A 25,323-nucleotide genomic window follows, 5' to 3' on the forward strand; every position below is an offset into this window, starting at 1 on the left:
AGCAAGAGTCTGTTATTCATTGCAGCAGTCAAAAATAAATGACAGTTTATGAGACTGCGGTTTGGTTTATTAAAGACTCTAAGAAAACAAGTTTACCGATATCTCATATCTCTACAATTTAAATCATAAGACACTTTTCTTCCCTGAAGTGATTCATGAAGTGAAGCGACTTCATCTCAAGGTTAAACAGTATTTTATTAATAGTTTCCATGGACTAAATTGAAAATAAATCATAACCAAATGCAGTATAATTCAACATCTACCCTTGACTTTGTGTTTAATGTTTTCAAATCTTTCTGTGGTTTAAAAACATCTTGCCTTAGTGTCGCAGCTTTAGATGATTCAGTTTCAGAATACTTTATTGTCCATTACATTTACATAAAATGGAAATGTGTCTTTGGCGCTGGCAGATAAAAAAAAACCTCATCTTAAAGTAACTAAGTGGCTGTCATAATAAAAAGGCTATGTGGTTTGTTCTTCCTCTGGCATGAAGTTCATTTAAAAAACCAAAACATCAGAGCATGACACTCAGTTGCAATAAAAAATAAACAATATAAAATATATACATTAAAGTTATGTGATGCTGTTTGTGGCAGATGTCCTAACAAGGATCCTTGGGGTTTGGAAGGGATCTGTGTGTGTGTGTGTGTGTTTTGAATGGTCACGGCTGGTAGAAAAATGAGTTTCTTGTAGTTGTTTTTCTTGCCATTGGTGATCTAATCCTCTTCCTCTGGGACCTTTCCATGCAGATGAGCCAGGGGAGAGAACATCCAGCGCTGAAAAGGAGCGAGCGCCGCCCGCCGCCTCCACCCTGCTGCCAGAGGACCTGTTCGGCTCAGTCCCGTTCGTGGCCAGCGCAGGCAAGTCTTAGAGGAGTCTCTACAGAGAGGACCCAACACTGTGGAGCCACCTCCCCCGCCCTCCCCCTTCTCCTGCTCTTCTGTTCCCAGCTGACCTCCTGTCAGCAGCTCCCATGCCACACTGACCCCGCAGTGAGGCATTCAAAACCAATGATTCGATTTTGTTGTTTGGCAGATAAGTCCTTAGCATAACATATGAGGAAAAGGTGAGTGTAGGCTCTTCTGTAAATACATTAGGAACAACAGCCGATGCATGAGTGAAATGGTGAAAGCACTTTCCTTATTCACTGCAATCAGCTCTTGCCTTTAATTCTGGGCTTGGTGGCAGTAATTTCTTAATTGCCGTACTGTAACAAACCTTTATGCAAGTCATCTAAAAGAAGTGGCCGGATCGAGGTACTAACACATAGGGCTCTCACTAAGAAGTATATACACTCGTGGTGAGGCGCAAAAGATTACACATTTTATTTCACTTTATTCACAGCTTCCAGCTCACTGTGTCCAACAGAGAACACCGTTGCATAACATCGCTGTAACATGACGAGGCCATAGAGACGTGTCAGTATGAAGGGTGAGACACATGGCTGGTACTTATAAGGGATGAGTGATGAAAACATTGCAGAATAATACAAGATTTACACACAATCAGTCTTTACATAACTTTAAAGCTTTTAACAAGTTTCATGCAAACTATTCTTGATTTCTCATTCGATTGAGTTTTTATGGATTTTTAATATTTTAAAATAGAACATATGGAGCAATCCTTGACACAATCCAGTGGCTTTATCTTCTAAATGAAGTTCCTTATTTGGTATTCAGCCAGTGCTGAACATGTTTTTACTTGCAGCTGTCATCGGTCTTACAGTTTGTCTCTTTGGATGTCATTTGCTCTGATTTCCGAGGAAAATATTTTCTAAGTGGATGTTGCTCTTGGATCCAGATATTTAGTGCCAATTTTCTCTTCCGAGAATAATTATTTGAAATAACCACAACACAGCATTTAACAATCTGTGTTGCAGAAAGATTGAGCTCCAAGTTGTACAATCAAGCCTGCAATGATCATACATCAAACTTAAAAAAGATCCTACTAGAGTGCGCTATAGGACACATGTTTGTGCCAACACGACACAATTCAGAAAGAGAAGTAACCAAGCCCGCCCCCTAAACCTGGGGTCCTGTCTCACCAGAGCCCTCACAGATAAAGTAAGGAGGCCCTGAGTTTGTGTAACCGGGCTTCGCTCAGAGCACCATCCTCACCCTCTGTGTGAGGACATTGAGCAGCAGAGCTCTGTGAATGGGTTATCTGCTGGTGGAAACACATGTTTACAGACGGAAGACCTAGGTCCATCATTTTATTTATTTTAACACTATTTCCCACTAAAAGCCACTTGAAGCACGAGGTAAAGTAGGCTGAATCCAACCATCGTTTCGAAATGTATGACCAAACCTGGCCAAGTCCTCTGTAGAGTCCAGTAATTACTTGTGAAATAGAATGGGGGTATTCCTCAGAACTCCTACACTGGAGCCAGTGGGGTTTCACAGGAACCCTGTCACACCCTCCCCCTTTTTGTCTCTTTTTTTTTTTATGTAGTCTTTAAGTTGTTAAGTTGTTGCAAGACATTTTTAATTCTGTAAAAAACTAAAAACCTTCACTTGTGAATGTTGTCCATCCTGTTGAATCCCAAATATTCTCAAACATCACTCAGCCCTGGTACTGATAAACTCCATTAAGGGAAAGGAACACTTGAACTTCCAAACTTGTGTCTATTGGCCACCTGTTTACATTATTCTCTGCGGCCATTAAAACTGCAAATATACCGCACTAATACATTCATTGTTTGGACAAAGCCTCAAATGTCCATGTGTGGACTGAGCTCTTTACAGTGTTCACATACTCGGTTCGAACTTGGCTTGACTAACCAGTCAGACTGCATGAGGTTGAACCAGACACAGATCATAGCCTTGGTATAACAATGTGAATATCACAGCGCAGTATTTCTACATATATACCTTTCGGTCGCAGCAATAAGCTTTTGTGCCTCTGTACTCTTCCTGTTCCCTATATGTGAATTGTTTTTTTTAATAGGCAGTTCAAAAACGCTGTTTGTAATATTTACTGATAAACTGTATCAACACTAAAACATAGATATTTTCTAAAGGGAAATGAGAAGATTTTGTTTTCCTACAGTAAACTCATCTCGTGTCTTTAAACATGCAGGCTTAATGCAAATCCAGTGGCTACAGTTTAGAGTAGAATGAGACAAGATAATGATGCAATATAAACTTCTAAGCACTTGAATGTAGGTGTGGAAATATGTTATTGTCTTCACTTGTTACTTAAAGAATACACATTTGAATTCAAATTGGAAAACCAAAAAAAGAAAATGAAACCAAACAGATTGAAGGGACTTTTGTACTGAATGTAATGTTAGAACGGTCAAATTAACCAGGAGTGATTCCTACAGGCTGGCATGAAGAGAATTCTCCTTTTGATCAGCCTATTAGCTTCCTATGTGTGTGCCATCAGTGTGTCAGCTGGTTATTGAGGTTGCTCTTTAAATGCAAACACACTGCCAGCAACTGGCATAAATCAGTCCGTTTGTTATTGTTTCTCTGTCGTACAAACCAATCAGGACATGCCATAAGTGTACTGACATGTGACCTAGAGTGGTGCAGTGATTACATATTTTTGCGAGCCTGACCCGGAAGTTAGCATCACAAGGGTCTCTCAAACAAAAAGCCTTGGCAATTACTTTTGGTATATTGCTAGAAATAAGCTTTGTTGCCCACACACATTTGAATACCCAGCACGTTTGTTTCTGCAGGATAATCTCCATGTATTAACTCCACTCTGTGATTCTTGAAGCGTAATGCAATTGGCAGAAACCATACGTAATGCTATGAACAAACTACGTCATGGTCGCACGGTATCGGTCACATTGTAAGCTCATGTTAACCACAAACACATTCAATCAGACGTTGACCTCGAGACGAGGGAAGTTGAAGTGGTAACATGCTTTTCCTGGTTTAAAAACTTTTAACTGCACCAGTCTATAAGTGCCAACAAAATAAATGAACAAATGAAACAGTGCCAGCCCCATGGTAATACATGTATGTAAGAACACTTCAAATACATCCAGCAGTAAGGCCAAAGTTTGTTTTGCTTTGCTGCATTCACAAAATATGATGGATTAGCAGGATTGCTAATAATAATGTCGTAAGGCTGTAAAGCAGTCACTGGCAGTGTGACTGCATATTTCAATTTAACATTTGACTTGCAATTACATTTTTTTCACGGTTTTCTTTTAAAGTAGAACTCGTTTGGTTTCCATTTCTGAAAACAAAGTGCCTTTTTATTTAATCTGACTGATCACGCTTTTTCATACAACGATTACAAAATCGTTTTTTTTATTATCTCAGATGACATTTAGAAGAATAAATCTGTAGTTTCCTAAATGTGGATAATAAAGACCTTTTTGTCAACTTGTCACAGTATAGGCACAAAATACAATTATGAACCTGCACATTAATAATAATAGGGCCCCTTTGAGAAATAAGCAGAAGCAAAAACATACACACCACTGCAATTCTTGACCCTAAAAGTGATTCTTCCCTGTTCCTGATCTGAAAATGATTGATCCCATATGACATAGATCTGTTTATGTTTGAGCACCAACTGACCAATTTTTACTCTTATGCATAGTCCCTTCTGTTTTATTATGCTGAACACGACTGGCTGATGGCACATGCAGTGGTGTAATGTAGCTTGTTGTGCTGATAGGAATGCTTGCTGAGTGCTGATGATCTCTATCAACGGTGAATATTTTAGAATCCATACAATCCTAAAGGGCTGTATGTTTGTTAGCGCTCACTGTGCCGCTGTTATTCCACATAGAGCAGCAAGTGAGAAACCCATCTTCATGCTCATTTGTGTATATAAGTGGTCAAATATAGCTCATGTGTTTAGCTGAAGGTAAGTTTGGAGAACTGTTACTGTTCCCCTTCATGTTTCTACTCATATCACTGCCTGCTTTTATTGGGCCTTTGTGGTAAAACTTCAGTTTTTTGTTTGTTGCTTAGTTCATTTTTCATTCAGTGAGACAGCCATACTCCGAAACATCTTGTTCATGTGTATTGGTGGATGGATCTATAGTCTATAGTATAGTCGAACCATCAAAGCCAAAACAAGTGAAGGGGACGACCAGAGCCATTAACTGCACTTTAAGTTCCTGTTTTTAAAGTGTGAGGAAGTGTGAATTAATATCCCAAGATTGTTGGGGTTGAACAAGCATAGACATTGAATGTTGTTATATATATTGTTTACATTGATGTTCTTTTTATCCTCTCTGTTACGGGGTTTGTCTCCCCTTTTTATTAGCATTCTTTGTTGAGCTTTACGTCCCGATAGAAGCCCCAGAGCAGGTCACTAAAGCTCTGAATCTTGATGAAAAATGAGTTCATCCTCACGAGAAGTGTTGGCTTCAGTTGTAGTCCTCGTGGCTATCAGCAGCTCCTGGTTCCTCCTGCAGAAAGAATTCAACCTATAGATCAATAATTTGTCTTATACATATCTTGTTGTTCTGTATCATACTGTGAGTGTGAATGTATTTCTTTATAGAATGTTACTGATAAATAAAAAAACATTTAAAAGCAATTTTCACTTTGGTTCCTTTTGTATGGCTCTTTAAAGTATGTGAAGGTTTAAAGTCTCTCCACCACTACACCATGTGCAAGATGTTCCCTGGGTAACGTGGCTGTCTTTGTTTAATATGTTTACAAAATGATATGTACAGTAGGGAATGGGAAGGTCAAATGTTTAAACACAAGTTCCGGGTTAAGGCATGTCAAAACTAAGCAGCATACTCAGAGACAGGTGTCCTGCATGCTAAAGCCCTGATGGTGACTAACACATTCTGTGTAGTGTATTCAACTTCAGTTTTCAGCGTTTGCCCTGCCTTAAAGGGGCCCTGTTGTGCTTGGTGGGATTTTCACTGTCCTGTAGTGTGGTATAGGTTTTTGTGCAAATGCTAAAATCCCAAGGCCCATGCCAGAGGCAGTTTCTCTCCAATACCCATTTATTACGCAGAGGAATTCATTCTTCAAATATGTATTTCAAAAACAAGAACATTTGAGATGATGACATGCTTTTATTTAATGAAATAGGTAGTGCAGCTTTTTATAATAATAATAAGATACCCGCGGTAAACATTGTGCTTCAAAATAAATAAAGTATGAGTTGTTTTTCTAATGCACTGTATAGTGACATGAAGATGTGGTACAATTAAATGTTTTGCCAATTGATATTTTAATACATTTAATATAATCCTGTTTAATCTTTAAACATAAACAGAGCGACATTCAATTTGTAAGAAACAGCTCAACCACCTTACATTTAATTTTCTATTTGAATTATTAAATTATATTTATTTATTTATTATATAATGTATCAGCTTCAATTGATTGGTCTAAAAATGCAAATGCTCCTCTGTCCATTCAAAACATTTAACGCACATTTTTCAAATGACTACGTGATTTCCCCTTGTTTGTCTGTTTTGCGTTCAAACACAGCCGCTTCAACCGTCAGCAGGGGAGGAAGACATGTACTATATATTCCATATTTATTTTGTTGCTTTTTTTAAATTGTGTTTTTATTTTTTTATTACGTTTTTATTTTATGATTATCCGGTAAATCCATAAAATGTAAAAAAGTAAATCACTTTTTTTACCTGACCCTCAGACCGACACACTCAGGTATTTAATGAGACACTTTTTTGATGATTGGACACAAAAGAGAGAGAAAGCAGCAGATGTAACATTTAGGAAGCCAAGACACAGTAAGTTTAACAATTCCTGCTTCCAAATGAGATAAAACAATTGAAAAGAAATCTGTTAGTAATTCAGCGTCTCGCCCTATTTCCTCTAACACTTGAAGACAGTGATGTTATCATATTAGCAGTTAGCTTCTATTAGCAGCTTGTTTCATTTCTTGGTTGAGTCACAAAGGCTTGTAAATGTTGACCTCTGCAGCTTTATCAAATCAATCTGGGTTTAGTGTTCGATGTTAGGGGAAGACTTCTTTAAGCCCCTGCTGTCGGACATCTCAAACACATTTTATCTTCCATCAGACAAGAGGACAGAATCGTGCATGTTTCCCCCACTTATTTGTATCTATTAAGAGATCAGATGCAGCGTGTAATCCTTCAGCTTTCCATCAAAAAGAACAACGAACAAGCAAATCTCCTGATGAAAGATGTTTCTATTGTTGTCACTCTCCGAAGTGAGTTCTAATCTGAGAGCAGTCGGGTGGAGCAGGCAGATGCAGAGCACCCCCCCCCCCCCCCCCCCCCCCCCCCCCCCCCGATGTTTTGTGCATTAATATTACTTTTCATCTTTTATTGTTGAGAGTTTTACAACAAAGCTGTTTGCTAATCTGTCATAACGTCCTGCCAGCTTTGGGTGGTTGAAGACACTGAGAGGTTTCCATTCTCGTGCTCCCAGCAGGGGGTCCCTTCTCTGCTTTCTAATATAGACTTTCACTGATAAGGAACAATAAATTGGCTCTTTGTGTATAGCACAATTTATTTTCAATATAATTGGAGACTATCCACTCGCTAATTAGGCTTAGTCTCAAATGTCGTTATGCAAATCTCTTGGACATACATTTAGAAGTAAGGAGTAGTACTTGTAAAAAAAGAAGTGTTATTCATTATTAACTTTAGAGGGAAGTGACAGCTTGAATCTTTTCAACAAAAGATTTATATTTGAAAGCAATTTTGTGCATCTTGAAAAGCCGACTGCCACATTTCTAAAGCCTGTAAGCCTCCTCTTCTTATTGCAGGGTTAGAGTAGAGAAGTCAGAGCAGCTTTTACGACATATTGAGTTGTGCAAGTTCTCCTTCGCTGGTCCTTCTGCTTCAATATTGGACAAACTGTTGGGATTTGTATTTGTGGACTTCCAAACCAAGTAATCAAGATTTCAGTAATGCCTCATACACATAGGTCAAAGGAGCCATAAGGCATTCTAAGGGAAATGAGAAAGTGTCCTTCTGTCAACAAGATTCTCCTTCTTTCACCAGTTATTTAAAACATCAGATTTAAAAATATCCGGAAGGGTCTGAGGTTAAAACTTAATCTGCACATTCAAGAGAATATTCTAAATGCTGAAAGGCTGGTCGCATGTTTAACTCTTACATGTGTGTCTGCTTTATGCAGGTGCAGATGGGACAAACTCTGAGCCGACCAATGAGGAGGTCAGCGTTCTTGCCCTCATCTCAACCCCAGAGGATCTGCAACCAGTTGCGGCTAAGGAGCACAAAGTGAGCAGAAAGAGCCACTGCATCCCAGGTGAAGAGTCCGACAGTGACTTTGAATCCGACCCTCCTTCGCCAAAGAGCAGTGAGGAAGAGGAGCCGGAGGAGGAAGAAGGCCTGAATAGTGAACATGGTGAAGACAATGAGCCAGAGAACTTAGGGCAGAGGCCTCTGTTGATGGACTCTGAAGAAGAGGGAGAGGAGGATGAAGACATGCACAGCTCCGACTCAGAATTTGACCCCAGCAGGGTCAGGGGCCACTCAAAGAAAGCTCTGGCCAGTAAAGCAGCTGTAGTGACCCCCAGGAGTTCTCCGGAGAGTCCTGCCATGACTCTGATTAGCCCTCTGGGGTCTCCGAGCGAAGTGAGGGCTGCTCCAGCTGAAGACTCTGTGGATGTGTTTGGTTCTGTCCCCTTCCTTGGAGGAACCTCGCCTGTCGGACCAACAGAGAACTCAGACATATTTGCTAAAGCCCCTTTCAGGCAAGTTAGCGACGAGCAGCTAACAAGGGACGACTTTGATGTTTTTACCAAAGCGCCATTCAACCGGAACCTGTCTAAGTCGGGACAGAGTGGCAGTGATGTATCCACAGGCCAGACGCTCTCCATTTCCCCTGAGCCCATTGACATTTTTGGCTTCTCTCCCTTTGAGCCAGGTGCCATCGCCCCGTTCCCCACAACCTCGAGAAGCGCAGAAGATATCTTCCATTCATCTTTCGAGGAGTCGGCCAGCCCTCAGCAGCAGAGACTAAAGCAGCGCAGCCTACAGAAGCTGTCGTCCCGACAGAAGAAAAACAAGCAGGAAATCACAACAGGCAGCAGCATCGGCAAACGCCACCACGGTACGCCAACCGGAGGTCGCAAGAGCAACAAGTCGACCTACCGCACACCTGAGAGAGTCCGCAGACACAAGAAGGTCGGCCGCAGAGACTCGCAGAGCAGCAACGAGTTCCTCAGCACCTCCGACTCTAAAGAGAACATCAGCGTTGATATAACCATGGCCGAGGGGACAGACAAAGGAGCTTCTCTCCCAGTAGACGAGGTGTTTCTGGACCCTTTTGGAGCCAAGCCATTCCATCCGCAGGACGGCAGTCGGCACAGCCAGTATCAAGGACTCACTGACAGCACAAGCGACATGGGCCCAGCCAATAGCAAGTCCTGGTCTGGCTCACTTCCCGATCTTGAAGACAGCAGCATGGATGACTTCGGGGCGGTGCCCTTCACAGAAGTGGTCGTCCACAGTGGACCTGAGGAGGAACCGCCCTCACAGCCGGGGAACCTCGACCCGTTCGGAGCTGCACCTTTTCCAACGAAGGAGTGACTTCCTGTTCTGCCAGGGTCTGTTAAATAACACCCGAGCACATTTTCTTTCTTTCTTTCTTGCGAATATCTTCAATCAACCATGAAACGACAAGCTAACAAATGCATCTTTTTTTTAAAGAACATTATAATGCATCTCTATTTGAATAACATCAATCCTGTGGAGTGCGAGTGACTGTGCTACATATCTTTCAGCTGTTCCCGCTGAGAGCCTTTCATGCTGCATCTTAACGCTTGTGAAGACGTTTGAAGCGGAGTCCCGGAAGTCCCACTGTGATTGTAAGCTTAACGTTCGACTCGCTGCAAAAAGCTCTTTATGGCTTGCCTTCTCATCTACCAATATTATTTTTTAGCACCTCGAAGCCTTACCTGAGCTAGCTAGGCTCTGCCTTGCCACACAGTCCCTCGGAAACCACGGCACGGACGTTGGCCTTTTTTGTCGCTGAGATTCTTCGGGAATTGACCTTAACCACTTTGTTTTATTCTTATTAGATCTTTCTCTATGCATCATTTAACTCTAGTCTTCACACAGCAATGTGAAGCTGTCATCTTTGTTGCATTACACTTTCTAGAGGGGATCACACTTTATTGTACTTCCCTAAAATGCTAATTGAATCAGGTATACATTTTGGCTCTTAACTGTTTTATCCTTTTTAACCGTAAACGTTGAGGTAAGTAATGTTAATTTTAAATTTATATTCTATAACTCAACATATTTTGTTAGAAATAAGGAATTAATAAAACACAAACACATTAGATCACTGTTCTTAGAACCCTTTTAAAATCCCACAAGGTGTACCTCCATTTTCTCAGAAAGTGCTTCTCACATTGGAACCCATAACGTTTTCATTCAAATCCACGCTCAAGGATGAAAACACAATATAACGTTTGTTATCTTTCACAAATCATAAGAAAAGACCAACAATGTGTAAATCTGAGTGGAACACTTTCTGAATTCCTGTCTGTGGCTCTCAAACCCAAGCTCATTGCTTCTTACTGAAGCCTTGTCAAGATTGATACCTATCTGTAGATCTACAGTCAAGAGACCCTTAGCTTAGCTTAGCATAGCACTGGTAAAAGTGAAAATCGCTAGCCTGGCTTTGACCAACTGTACCAAAATGTGCTTACCAACACATATAAAGTTTAACAATAAGTACTAAAAGTGTGTGGGTTTTTAATATATGTTTACAGGAAGTTATTTACAACACTATTTCTTGAACTGGAGCAGTGACGTCCTCGGGTCCCAGGGGTTTCCGTGAAACCTCAAGGTGACGAAAAGACTAAAGACATGTGATGGTAGGCAGACTGAGCTACCTTTTAGACAGAGCCAGGCTAGCTTTTTTCCCATAACACTAACCTGCTAATGCTTTCTATTGAAAGCATAGATATGTGTGTGGCATCAATCTCCTCATCAAACTCTCAGCAAAAAATATATCATTTTATATCAATACAAATGTGGTGCAGCAGAACACTGTGTGCTGAGTTGAGTCTAGACATAACTTTAGTCAACTAATTGGTCGTAATTTAGTTATGTATTTTTTCACTTGGTTGAATTCATTCTAGCAAACGTATGAGCACCACTCTTGTATTCACAAGTTTTAAAATGGTTGCTTTTCAATCATTCTTTCTGAAAAACTCAGTTTTATAGATCTGTCCATAACGTGAACTAATTGCGGACTGCCAGAGAAAGAGCAATGGGGTGTCAGGCATTAGCTACAAGGCCATCATTTGTCTTAAAGATTATACATATTGGTCTTTTCATGTTATTTGTTCAATATAACAAATAATAATGCATGTCTTTCCACAAAATATAAATTGGTGTATTCACAAAGAGAAACACATTAAAACCCAATGAGATAACTGTAATGTGTATTCAGGTCATTTGTACTTATAGATGCACTTGTCGGTACTGAATTATTCCATTATCTTGTTCTGTGTGCTCTAGAATGAAGGCCTTTAACACTGATTTACCTTCACAACCTTTGGCTCATTGAATTGAACCTGCAGGTCGCCGTGTTTGACCAGTGGAACCATTTGATACAACTACTTTCCAGCTTTGATTTTTTTTCACAAGGGTATCTCTGATATTGTATTTATCATGCTTTACTGCGGTTTGATGCAATAAAAAAAAAAGAGTCATCTCAGTGAGGCTGGAAGTGGATGCTTTCAAGAAGTATTTCAACAAAGCGGTTTTACACTTAACATTTTATTTAGAGTCAAGTTCAGCAGTTCGATATGAAAAGTCAAGATACAAAATGTCTTCTGCTACAAAAGGAGTCTAAGATATTTTCAAAGACAAAATGTTCCAGAGAAACCATAACACACAGAGCAGGTCCATAATGAATAATTTAAATACATAACACAAGAGGACATTTCCTCCATCGTAAACTTAAAAACATTAACTATCACACAAAAATGACTTTAATTCCAAATTAGATTGCTAACACTTAACACCTATAGTAATTACATGCCATGTTTCAGACATTAAGACTCAAGCTGTCAGCTGTTACGTTTGTGAGAACTTAAACATTTGTATTTTAGAAATTTGAAGCATTTCTGTCAAGGTGACTTATCCAACATGTGCTGAATTTTGGAATCCATTCAATTGTACAACATTGCACAGTACCTTGAATAAGCCAGATAAAGGGTTATATAGTGTCAGTTAAAACACTGTTGGTAATGTCAGTGCAGGCAGAAAAAGCATTTTGCAAAAACAAACTATTTAAATGACAAATGTACAATGGCTAACAATGCTGCAAATGGTAGATTAAAGTTGCAATATGAACTGCAATGCATGTGGATACAGATTTAAAATTTAAAATCAGTGCTTGAATATAAAAAAAACTCAAATAAAAATGTCCGACTTCTGTAGAAAGCATTATTTTAAACTTTATGGAAGTGTATTTAAGTCTTTCAGTTCACGTGCACATACAGTTGCGTCTCTGGCGTGCCTACAGACCCAACAACTGAATTAAGACGGCCCAATAAAGTCCTCAAAGTCCTCCTTTAAAAGGCTCCTGGCCTAAAGTCAGAACTTGGAGGCGGAGCTCTGTTTAACGGCCAAAATGTACCACTCCATTTGAATAGGCCTTGGCTCTCTGCGTGGGGGTCTATAATAATAAAATAAAGATGTGAGGGAGAAATGTTAGAATAAAACAATACTTGTATCTGGGAGGTGATTGGGTATTTTGCTCATTTGTTCAATACACTGGGATTTAACACTTTAAGATAACATTGCAGTCGGTCTAAATGTCAGTTTAATAATTAAGGCTATGCAGTCCAACACATAACATAAATAATGTAAATCCAGACACCAGGTACTGACACACCTGCAGTTTATGATAGTTTGTAGTAGCTGTACAAAAGTCAGTATACGTCACAGCCCTGGGACTCGAACAGTAGATCGTCTCACACAGTGGTGAGAAACACAGCTAATGCACACACTGAAGGAGAACATGAATACACTCTGAATGTAACACAAACTGATGAAGATAACAAGTCTTTGGTTTTCTAACTAAACATGAATGAATTACAAGTTAGTTTGATAACTTACTGGAACTGCCAGAACAAGCTGTTTTAGAAGCATCATCACTACATGGGAATCAGAAAAGGTTGTTTTGGGGGCGCAGAATGCTTTTCATGTTCTCACAAATCTTTAAAAACAGGTGGTTCATTTTAAAAGTTGGGCAAAATGTACATCAGTTAATTCAATAAGCGCTACATGTTTTATTAACAGGCACTTAAACACCTCTTATAGAAAATGCTACTTAACTTGCAACCTTAATGATTTAAAGCTGCTTTTTAGGTTGTGTGAAATTGTGGTACAAAGGAGTTTTGTAGTTTGACGCACGGCCTGGTGGTAAGAATGAGTTAGAGCTGCTGTGACTGTTCAGCTACACACAGAGGTCCTGTGAACAGACACTGAACACATGATCCCTTCCATCCTTAAGGGAGCCCCTCGGGTGTTTCCTCCACAGGCAGGGGGCCGACACCCTTACAGGTGAGAGTGTGTGCGTCTGTGAGGAGATGGACTGGAGGTCTGTCCCTGGTGTCCCCTGCTTTCACCTCAACATGCTGGAATACTCTGCAGCCATTCACCAGCTGAAGGAAAGAAATGGTTTGATCGGTTAAACAATAAAAGTATCATAGTATATTTCAATAAGGCATAGAATTTAAAACTGTTACAGCGAATAACAAGTAAGTGGTTTTCCAGACATTTAGAGTTAATGTCTGTTTTTTTTTGTTTTTTTCCACATAGTAAATTATATTGAAGATAATCTTTGGAAAAGCGTCATTGTAGATTATGTCAAAAACTATCAAAGAAACATCTAAGCATGTCGACGATATAACAAATCGATAAAAACGATATTGTATGGTATGTTGAAAATGTGCACGTGTGCAGACACAATTCCTCAAAAGTCTCTGCAGCTGTTGAGCCGACTGACAGTCAATCCCGCGGGGATCAGCTGTTGCTTTCCTCGCAAACGCCCGCCGCTTAATGTGACGCTCAAGAGGAACGGACATCTCATCGCTCTTTAAAATAATTTCCTCGTTTTCTCTCTCTTTGCAGAGATTCGTAGTTAAAGAAACGTGGATGTGATTTAAGAGACGTGGCATGTGCCCGTCATGTTAGTGAGGTCTGGAGCTGCAGCGTTCACAATCAGCTGCAGCTGTCTAATGGATGTTTTGTGAGACCTGGAAAGACACAGTTACTGAAGATAAATGCACGGGCAAGTATTTTCTTTAATCATAAGGTCATAGTATAGTTTTACAAAACTTTGAAGGTAGAGTAAATTATTAGAAAATTAATAGAATAGTAAGTCGAAATATATTTATGAAAAAGTCATAGAATACTATATCAAATGAGATTAAAAAAAAGACACTAAGACCTTTATACTAATAGTATAGTGTTTCCAAAAAATGCTCCTGCCATTCTGACCCAGAATCGTGTCCAGAGGGAATATATGACTCATATACTTTTAAAGACCAAGTGGATATACAAAAATAATACTTAAAAGGTCATAGAAATGCTTACAGTTAGTCATAGTCGGATATCCCATGGTGCACAGCAGCATCCTAGTCGTGGTGGGGGGCGTTCGGGCAGGGCTCGCTGTGTCTGTACGCCATGATGAAACATGACGACTGGTGCCACCAGTAGAACATCAGCACCAGCAGCAGGTGCCACACCTGGTGGCTGGAGCCCAGGTAGTTGAGCTGACCTGCAGCAACATCACAGACAAAAGGAATTAGCAACAAAACTAAATTCTTAGCATTTGTCTTCTATGAAATTGATAGCTTTACAGCCGTAACTGAGCTTGAAGAGGACATGTTTTTTGCCTCTGCTCCGACATGTTCACATGCTTTAATGTTCAAAAAGCTCTTTATTATTCTCATGCTGCAGCACCTCTTTTCACCCTCTGTCCGAAACCAGAGCCCTGTCTGCTCTGATTGGCCAACCACTAAGAGATGTCCAACCCTTAGCCTATCACATACAATGTGTTGGAGCACTAGCCAATAGAAGTGCAAGTGTTACAAAGAGAAGTCACTCTGTTACGGAAGTAAACAAAGGAGTCCAATGGAGGCATTTTAGACGGGGGGGGGGGGGAGTGTGTGGGAGAGAAAGTCTCTGGAGGAAGTTTGGAGATTTTAGCCTTTGCAGACCATTTACATGCACAGAAACCTATATCACACACTGCAGGGAAGGGAAAGCCTTAAAAAGTATGATGTCCTTTATTGTTTTATGTTTCATGTGGAACCTATATGCTGCAGGTCTCCCTTGAAAAAGAGGTCTATGATCTCAATGGGACCAATCTGGTTAATTAAAGGCTTGAAATTAAATTAAATTAAATGAAATAATGGGGATGCTTCAAGATCATGATTTGATCATAAGGCTGTTATTTACACAACAACTGATGTACAAAAGGATGTTTTTCATGTATTTTGTGACCACACACACACACACACACACACACACACACACACACACACACACACACACACACACACACACACACACACACACACACACACACACACACACACACACACACACACACACACACACACACACACACACACACACACACACACACACACACACACACACACACACACACACACACACACACACACACACACAGTCTCACCTGGGAAGTAGCGTTCAGGAACTTTTGAAACGTAGAAAATGAGTGCTAATGCAGCGATGAAGTACATCCCCAGGATTCGAGGAACAAAGGCCTGAAGAGGACAAACATCTGTTTAACTAACGTGTGGACAAAACTGAGCAACAGTCTAAATGTCTCAGCAAAATAAAAACAGTTACCGAATTGCAGACATTTTAAAGCTAAAATAACTAATTATTACCACTATTCCTCTATATTGTTTTTTCAAGATTGGACATATTGAATGTTCAAACAGCTCAACATTTAATCAACCTTTCAAAAAATCATTCTGGTGACTGTGCTGACCTGGACCAGCTCGGAGGAGAAGCCCCCGGTGAGGCAGATCCAGTGGAGGGTGGGGATGAGGCCGAAGCCCGCCACCAGGCAGAAGGTGAGCGAGCGCATCTGCTTCCACTGCTTGCCGAGGTAGTGAGGGTGGATCTGAGCGAAGAACACGGCCAGGATCATGGCCAGGACCGTCACCAGGTACACCTGCCGCCAGTACTGCAGGGACAAAGGTCAAAGGTCAAATCACACCTTCTATACACAGGTACAATGCACACATCCTGTGGATCAGCGTCATTCTTACATTTCAATAAAACAATATGAAAATGTCAATAAAACACTCAAAAGTATTGGAAGTCATAAAAGTATTAATCGTTGGATTTATTCATAAAAAGCAATAGTTAAGAATGTCATTAATAAAAGTTATAATATAGTATGTATTGGAAACGCTCACAAAAAGGTCCGAGTACGTCAGAAACAATTAATTGGCATAAAGAAAATCTAAACTCTTAGTATAGTAACCAATACCAAATGTCATAAGACAGTCTATAATATTAACTGCATTCATGAACAGCCATAGTTTAGAACGTCATAACATATTTCATGATAATATAGTACGTTGAAAAAAAGTATTGTATGCTGTCAGCAAAATGCCATATAAATAGACTTATAAAAGTCTTAGTACAGTCTTCACAGTAAAATGTGGTAGTATAATGTGCAATGAAAAAGTCATGGTGATCATAAAACATCCATAACATAATATTGGAGGTATTGCAGACATCAACAGGTTTTTAAAAGAGAACCTGAAGTAGTCACTGGAGGAAAACACTATAGGATCGTAGATGTAGACACATTCACCTCAAACTGAACAGAAACCTTTCAGAGATGAATTCAATAAAACAGTCACAACAGAGCTGGTGAAGCAGACTAAATAAAGGAAATACGGAACTTTTCAAAAGAGTGACAAGCAGCAAAAGAACATGAACGGCCGACAGGATCATTTTAAAATTCAGATTAATCCTTTATCTGTGTTAAATACAAACACAATTTCTTGAGTTTTGACAATGTTAAGTCTTTTAAAAGTATGTGCTTTTTTTTATAAAAGCCCCTCAGGGGAATTCATCCACAGAAAAGACACTGGACGCTGCACTAGGTCAGAACCCAGAGGAGACTTTGAGGTCCACCGCAGACGGACCACTTTTGGACAAAATGTCCTCTCCATTAAAGGCAGCTCATTGTAGAATAACCCCCCAACTGAGATACGGGATTGTCCCACTCTCAATGGCTTCAAAGGTCAACTCAAAGAAAGGTTGAGAAACAAACAGACGTGCAATCACCACTGAATGCACTTTAACACAGGGGTATCTCCTCTTGCATTTTATGTAGCTCTTGTATCCTCTCTTACACTTTATATGTCGTAGCTGCTATATTGTACTACCATGTCAAAAATACTTGTGTATGCTGCTCTTGCTGTCTTGCACTTTTTGTATATCATGTATTTTGTGTTTGCTATGTTTGTAAAATGTAATTTTCTGAAGTGTTTTATGTGAGGGACTGCGGATGGAAATGAGCTCAAAGCTAAATCTGGCACTGTTACGCTTGATACATTTGAATGTTTTAAGTGTCCATCACTGTGCATTGTCCCTGCCAAATAAACCTTTAAATGACAAATTGTGGATATGCATGTTTTGCACACTGGACAGTTGATTTTGTCCTGTTGTTACTTGTGAGCCAACATCACAGAGAACCCTCATTACATCAATGTTTTTGAAATATTTTGAGTTTTGACGGAGCAGGGTGTACTTGTACTTTTTACTAGTCCTTTTATTAGAGATGTGTTGTTTGTGTTTTTTTTTAGAGTGTGTCAGGATGGATCCCTTGTCTTTTTCTCTGCAAACTAAATCTACCTACGGGTACAAATAAAGAAACTGAACCTGAACATAAGAATACATTTCATTAGCTGTATTCACAACAGTTTAAAGGGGACCTGTTATACCCTTTGAGGTTTTCATTTCCTGTAGTATGTTATGTTGATTTGTGTGCATGTAATGGTCTGCAAAGACAAAGCCTGGTTGCCTTGACCCTTTCGGTGGTACAGCAGTTTTCTGTTGTCACGATTGTATATTGTGCCATCTATTGGCCGTAGTTTGAACGCAGTCAGACAAAATAAAATACAATATATAAGTCGCTTTGGAATATAAGTAGCAGGATCAGCCAGACTTGTAGTCCGGAAAGTACACTATTTATGTTGTCAAAACAACAATTTAAAGACTTCACCTTGGGCTTCAGGAACTTGTGAAGACAATTTGTTATATTTCCTGATCTTTAATTGACTAAATATAAGATAGATTAATAGAAAATGTAAACAATTATTTGTGGTTTTTCTATGTTTTAAATCCTTTGGTTATTTCTCCTCTTCTCTATTTTTGAGTAAACACCTCAGTTGGTCTGGGTCCATTTTATTTATGGCATATGATGATATAACAAAGTTCCTTGATAAAACTGTGAAGATCTATGTGCTAAAAAACTAAAAAGCATTCATCATACTTATGATTACAGTCCTCAGTGTTTCTTAAAACTTCTATAAGTAACTGTGCACAGTCTGGACAGCTTCGTCTCAGTCCCTTCTGTCCATTTGTGTGGATGTAGGCCTCCGTCCAGTCACACATCCTCATGTGACGAGTCCTGCTGAATTTCACAGTGAATACATTTGCACCAGGAACAAGGCCCCGCTCTGCTCAAGCCAAATTTCTTAAGCTTTTCTCCTAAACAGACACCGTGTTCTCTTCTCCAAATCTGCATTTCTTAAACACTGTGATGAGATGAGAGTTTCACTGGCTAAATATACAAATGTTTTTTTTTCTGTAGGGACTTGGCTTGCCACAGGAGTGGAGCCACCCAGAAGCGGAGCCCTAGTCTTGGCAAGGACGGGGAGGGCCCCTTCGCTGAGACGGCTCCCAGACTTGCGAACGTCATATGGTGGGGAACAGGAGTGACGGACCGCTCCGTGAACGCAGCCATCTGGTTTGGGCTGGAGCAGATTTCAGCTGCGTTCTGGGGGCAAAATAACCCGGCGCTTCCAATATGCGGGGGAAAGCGAGCAGGAAGGAGCACAGCCAAGTACTTCAGGAGTAAAAAAAATAAATAAATGAAAAGAGAAGCAACCAGGAAAGGAAAAACATGGTGGTGGGCGGCTGTCATCAGAGGCTGTTATCCAAATGGAGAGCGCAGCGAAGGTGTCATGTTGCTTATTCACCAGAACAATGAGTCAATGGGCACAGCCAGCTTTATTCAATAACTGCTTCTAAGGCCGAGGACATTGAGCTTAAAGCCTCATTGGAGGACGGTGGTTACATGTTAGAGCGATGATTCGTGCAGATGCGCTCACACATTAACACTTCAATGTTAGCTCTGAAGGGGCCCTAATACGCTTTATTGGATTTTCCTTTTCCTGGAGTAGGTTTTTCTTTTTCTATGCATGTAAATGGTCTGCAAAGTCAAACATCCCAAAGTTCCCTCCAGAGGGAGTTTCTCTCCCACACACTGCCTGAAACGCCTTAATCTGACTCCTTTGTTTACTTCCATAACATAATGACATCGCTATGTAACACTTGCACTTTTATTGGCTACAGCTCCAACACATTGTCCGTGATAGGCTGAGGGGTGGGACACCTCTTATCTGTTGACTAACCATAACAGAGCCGGCCAGATAACCAATCAGAGCAGACTGGGCTCTGGTTTCAGACAGAGGGTGAAAAGAGGTGCTGCAGCACAGGCATACATACTGATATGAACCTGAAGATGAACATTTTAGGACCTCTTTTAATTTGAAGGCAGTGAGTGTAGACTCAATTTTCAACTCCAGTTAACTTAAGAAAATGTATCTTTCCAAAGATTGTGACCACCACACATGCGATTCATCCACTGGGAAGGCACCACCTTTTGTCTGAAAGCTTCTGAGCAAACAGCAAAACTGCAGATGAACAGAATCCTTCAAAAGAATCGACTTCATTTAAAGCGATGGAAAAGTGTCAAATGTCAGAGATGTCTAAGTTCTTCCAAAGTCATGCTTCGCTTCAAAGTATTCTGGTTCTGATTTGTGTTTAGTGATATATAATGTGCTTTACCAATTGTCTCAAGTTATGTATACTGTGAATCTCTTTTTGTATTTCTGTGCCAATTCAATCACTTTGTATGGAAACAATAAAGTATGTGATCAGGTATGAGGTAGCTGCTGCTGATCATATTTACCACCTATGCTGTTAATAAAGAGGAAATAAGACCCTAAATATGCATGTAGATATTGAAGAAAAATCAAAGATAAAAAAGTCAAGTTAAACCAGAGAAGTGCTGGCTGACTAACTCACATTATTGCAGTAGAAGGTGTAGAAGACTCCGGGGACGTAGCAGCCCAGGATGCCGATGGAGACACCGGCGTAGTCCAGCGCCAGCCAGCGGCGGCTGGTCTTCTCAGAGCGGTGGCAACAGAACAGGTGGTAACCCACCGAACACAGCATACACAGCTGAGGAAGGTAAGACAACAAAGGAAGAGTCAGCCACATGAACATCGAGATAACAAGTGGGCAAATATTATGATTTTTAAAGAGGTGTCTTAGCCATTTTCATTCCAAAATTCAGCCTTTTTTACATTTATTTTTTAATTGGACTTTTAAGACTCTGGTTGTAATGCCTGGTCCAGCCAATTGCTGGATAGATTGTTTTCATTTGAGGAAAGAACAGCCAATGTTTTGAATATGGTGCTTCTGTAACCACTCCATTAAGGTAACACCATGCAATTTTCACATTTTCAGTTTCCAGGATTTTTGGGTAATTTGAATCAACACATTGCTCAACATAAAGATCAACCTTGTTACAAAAGCTTGAGGCAAAAACAGACCTGAAATATATTTAATTAATCCTTATTCATTTTTACATTAAGTTATGCTACAATTTGGTCTCAAAAAGTGACTATGTACGAGTTCAGGCTTTGACATTATATAGGTAGTTATAATTCAAACCTGAAATACACTAGCTGGTCACTTTATTAGGTACACATGTTCAACTGCTTGTTAACCCAAATATCTTATCAGCCAATCACATGGCAGCAACTCAATGCCTTTAGGAATATAGACATGTTCAAGACGACCTGGTGAATTCCAACAGAGCATCAGAATGTACATGTATATTCCACTGTACATATGTGCCAGATTTGCTCAAGTTTGTGACTCTTACAACCTCAGATCCAGTGCCTGGATACGGTTCCAGGTACCTGCTGTGCGGACTGAGGCTCGAAAAAAGAGACTTTTTTATTATGGTCCTTGGTCTTGGAATGACCTTCAATCACGCCTCAAACTGACGGCACTTGTCTCAATAGCATGTTTTAAATTGACGTTGTCTGAAGTCCTTACCACCAGCTGCTCTCGCAGTAATAAGTAGTGTACCTTTTTTACTGTCCTAAAGTGCACAATGTAGTGAATGCTTTTTCGTCTTTTGTTTTCTTAGTTATGTTCTCTGTATTGTATTTTATATGTTCGTGTTATGTGTAACGTTGCTGCCTTCTTGGCAAGGTCAGCATTGAAAATGAGATTTTATCTCAATGCTTTTATCTGGTTAAATAAAGGTTTAAATAAAAAGAAAAAAGAAAAAAGAATAGGGAAGAAAGGTGGTTAAAATGAATTTGAACTGGTTGTTGGTGCCAGGCGGGCTTGGTCTGAGTATTTCAGAAGCTGCTGATCTATTGGGATTTTCATGCACAACCATCTACAGGTCTTACAGAGAATGGTCTGAACATATTCTTAAAGAGGACATGTTATACAAATGTTAAGGTTTCAATTGTATTTTGTGACTCTACTGTGACATGTTTACATGATTTAATGTACAAAAAGGTCTTAATTTGTCTGCAGCACCTCTTTTCACCCTCTGTCTGAAACCAGAGCCCAGTCTGCTCTGATTGGCTAGCTGGTCGGCTCTGTTGTGATTGGTCAACCGCTTAGAAATATGTTGGAAATGTCCCACCCTTTAGCCCATCACAGTCAATGTGTTGGAGCTGTAGCCAATAGAAGCGCGAGTGTTACATATTGATGTCACCATGTTAAGGAGGTAAACAAAGGAGTCAGATGGATGTGTTTTAGGAAGGGGTGGAGTGTGGGAGAGAAACTCTCTCTGGAGGTAGCTTTGGGATTGTAGCCTTTCTTAGTTTCTTAAAAATACTTATTTTTATTATCTTTGTATTTTTTTTACCCAAGCAACTTTTCTTAGATTGTTTCTGTTCACACCACCAGACAAGAAAGCTAATTCCTTGTATGTGGAAACGTACCTTGCAATAAACTTGATTCTGATTCTTTGCAGACCATTTACATGCACACAAATATGTTACAGTAATAAGGAGACATACTAATCATATTTTCCACAGAATGGCAATGGAGAAATGAAAGCTGGGTCCTGTACCTGGAAGCAGAAGAGTCCGATGGAGTAGATGACGTAATCCTCTTTGGAGGCACCGATGGCCGGCAGCACTGTGGCCATGTTGTACACGCCGATAAAGAAGAATAGCAGGAAGCCCAACAGATGGCTCCAGATATTCACCGTCTCATTTGACAGAATGAAGAGGCTGCACAGATATATAAACAGATACATCAGATTTAAGAAATATTGCATTATACTTCTCTAAAATAATATTTTAGCTTGAGATCTGTAATGATAAGCAACAGCGCAGCCCAACACACAACATCCATCCATCTTCTAACGCTTATCCGAAAACTGGGTCGCGGAGTAAGCAGTAACACACAACATGCAATAAGAAAATTTTTGGATTCCAGAAAGTTTACAATTTGGGATCCCTTTTTTTTTGTTTTTTTTTAAATGTTGCTGCTATTTACTGACTGTAAAACTCATGTCACTTCATATAATCAACACATCTAAAACAATGACTTTGTAAGTGGCTAAAAAAAAGCCATTTAGTTGGCACATGATACAACATATCCGTGGGATATTTTAGCATAAACAATGGGCACTAAAACCAAGGTGGAGAAATAAAACATTTCCCCCTACACAGTTGTAATGAAATCCACAATTTACATGTATTATTATTCCAACAATGTTTTTCTGTTTCAGTGTGGTCTAGCTTTTGAGTCTGAACACATTATTATATTCTTTACCTCTTGATGCATAGCCTGGAGGGCAGGTAGGCTCTGTATCCATCAGTTATGTAAGGGTTCTCCCTCAGAAACACTGGGATCTGTTCATAGGTGTACAGTCTGATACCACGGGGCACCAGCACGGGCCAGTACTGATAACTTCCCAGCTCAATGTAGTGAGCCGTCTGGGCACTCTTTTGTGGTTTCTGAGGCATAGCTGTAGTCTGACCTGAAGCTGAGGATAAAAAAGTCACATCCAGATCCAATTAAAGCCTCACAAGTCTGATTTAACATTATGGCCTGGCTAAACAGTTGCTGTTACACTTTGACTCTGGCTTCAGTTTAACTGAGCTATCAACCAGTGCAAGGTGAAAAAGTGGTTTCTACTGTCTAGTTAAGAAATTACACACTTGTTACTGTAAAATCTTATTATCTAATGATATCACTATTTCAAGAGGAATAGGAAAAAAAGCATAATTGAAAAGCAAGTTCTCTAGATATTATCTGTATGAAAGAAACTACATGAGCTAATATTAGCTAGCTGACAGTAATTGGCTGGCTGGCTTGTCTTTCATGTAATCCCATTTCGTTAACTATACCAAGCTTGTTCTTTCCCCTCCAATTTTTTGGGAGAAAAACTAGCTCCAGTGTCTGTTCAGAAATATGTAAATTGTAGGCCTATCGTGTTAGCAAACGATAACCCCCAGAACATTGCTCAAGAGTTTTAGTCACAGGTTACAAAACTGTAATCCAATTAGCATCAAATATTCAAAGCACAACGTATTATTACGTTTACATAATCTAGAAACGATGCAATCTTTTTCATTGGTGTGCGAGCTTTGTATCACCTGCAATAACAGTGATTGTGTTGACATAACGTTCCTGCTTGGTCAATTATTATAAGCCGATTATGACCAAAGAAGTAACTGTAAAATAAATAATTGTAAATAAATCCCTAGGTTGTAAATAATATTGTCGTCAACCAAGTCAATTTTGGAATAACATCATTGTCTAAGCAGTTTGACAGCTAGTGGTTAAATACTGTACAGCTTTGGTGTGTCTGAAAAGGCTATCAGAGCTAGCTCACATGCCTCTTTGTTTAGAGATATTACATTAAAAACAAACTCACCTTTCAGTTTGGTATATGTGCAGTTTGTTCCATTTTGGGGCTTATAGTACGTACTACGCATTTGTCAACGTAGGTTACCATTAAGTTTAAAACAACGCAGTGTATATTAAAGTTCCTGCTACAACATCTTCCAAATCACCAGATACGTCATCAGCAACGGACCCATCCACCGTGCCCAAAGACTGCCTGAGTAAAAAAACAAAGCCATCGCTAAAGCATGAAAGGGTAACAACATTGTTTCCTTATCTTATTTCAACAGTTGACAAAAATGGAGGACAGAACTTGCCAAAACCTAAACCAAATTCATAAATTAAAAAAACTCGAAATAAATAATAAATAAATATAAAATAATAATAATAAAATGTGCCATTAAATGTATTTGCTTCACCCAAGTAGGCCTATACATTTCCTTTTTATTTATTTGTTCACTGACGTTTAAATGGATTAATTTATTTTTGCATTCATTTATTTATTATTAAAGTTGTTGTTGAGATGTACAGCTAGTTTTCTGGGATATTAAATGTTACACAAAACACCTTTAAAACTAATTGAATGGGAAAGTCATTCCAAGTACAGCTATCATGAATGGGTAAATTATATAATAATAATACATTTTATTTCTATAGCGCTTTCCTTGAACCCAAAGACGCTTTACATTTGAGCGGGAGGGTAGACAAACAAAACAAAAACAAAACCAAAAAGAAACAAAGAAACAAAAACAAAACGGAAAAGCAGTCAGGAGGAAGTTGAATATATACCAGAACCAGTTTTTGGACCAGACTGTTAACATGTGTATTTCTTCTGTTAAGTTTGTCTATGGTTAAATAGTGTAAAGTTGGTCTATGGGGATGTACCTGCTTTTGGAGCGAGCCTCAAGTGTTTGTGTCCGAGGAACTTCCTTCTAAAGTCCCAGCTCTTTGATGTGATGAGAATTATGCAATGTTGAAATGAAAAAGTAGTTTTTCCCATTTTTGCCCCAATGCCTTGTACTTCATCTAAAATCCTGCATTAACTTTTCAATTGGTCAATTTCAGGAAAGCTTACTAGTTACATTTAATTAAAAACTCCACCTGCAAGATGCTCTTTAAATGTAGGCCGGTGAGTGCAGCTCTCAGTCTCCTGG

The 25,323-nt window shown here is 39.6% G+C and overlaps 2 protein-coding genes across 4 annotated transcripts in view; one reads left to right on the forward strand and one right to left on the reverse strand.

Moving 5' to 3' along the window:
* The window catches only part of bmp2k (BMP2 inducible kinase), a 65,483-nt gene extending 53,850 nt beyond the window's left edge, over positions 1-11,633 (forward strand). For all 3 annotated transcript variants that reach the window (XM_079690580.1, XM_079690581.1, XM_079690582.1), the window contains 2 exons: positions 750-860; positions 8,073-11,633. In XM_079690580.1, coding sequence (XP_079546706.1) covers positions 750-860; positions 8,073-9,490 — 1,529 coding nt within the window. In that variant the 3' untranslated portion in view covers positions 9,491-11,633. The remainder of the gene's footprint in view (positions 1-749; positions 861-8,072) is intronic.
* A 46-nt stretch (positions 11,634-11,679) lies between these two features.
* Positions 11,680-24,378, reverse strand: paqr3a (progestin and adipoQ receptor family member IIIa). Its single transcript, XM_079690583.1, has 8 exons — positions 24,201-24,378; positions 23,093-23,306; positions 22,383-22,545; positions 20,303-20,458; positions 15,957-16,154; positions 15,636-15,726; positions 14,525-14,708; positions 11,680-13,590 (listed from the first exon to the last, which is right to left on the reverse strand). The coding sequence occupies exons 1-7, from the start codon at positions 24,259-24,261 to the stop codon at positions 14,566-14,568; spliced, it is 1,026 nt and encodes a 341-aa protein (XP_079546709.1). The 5' UTR covers positions 24,262-24,378; the 3' UTR covers positions 11,680-13,590; positions 14,525-14,565.
* Between the last annotated feature and the right edge of the window lie 945 nt (positions 24,379-25,323).

This window comes from Notothenia rossii (assembly GCF_949606895.1).
Source record: "Notothenia rossii genome assembly, chromosome: 6".
NCBI lineage: Eukaryota > Metazoa > Chordata > Actinopteri > Perciformes > Nototheniidae > Notothenia > Notothenia rossii.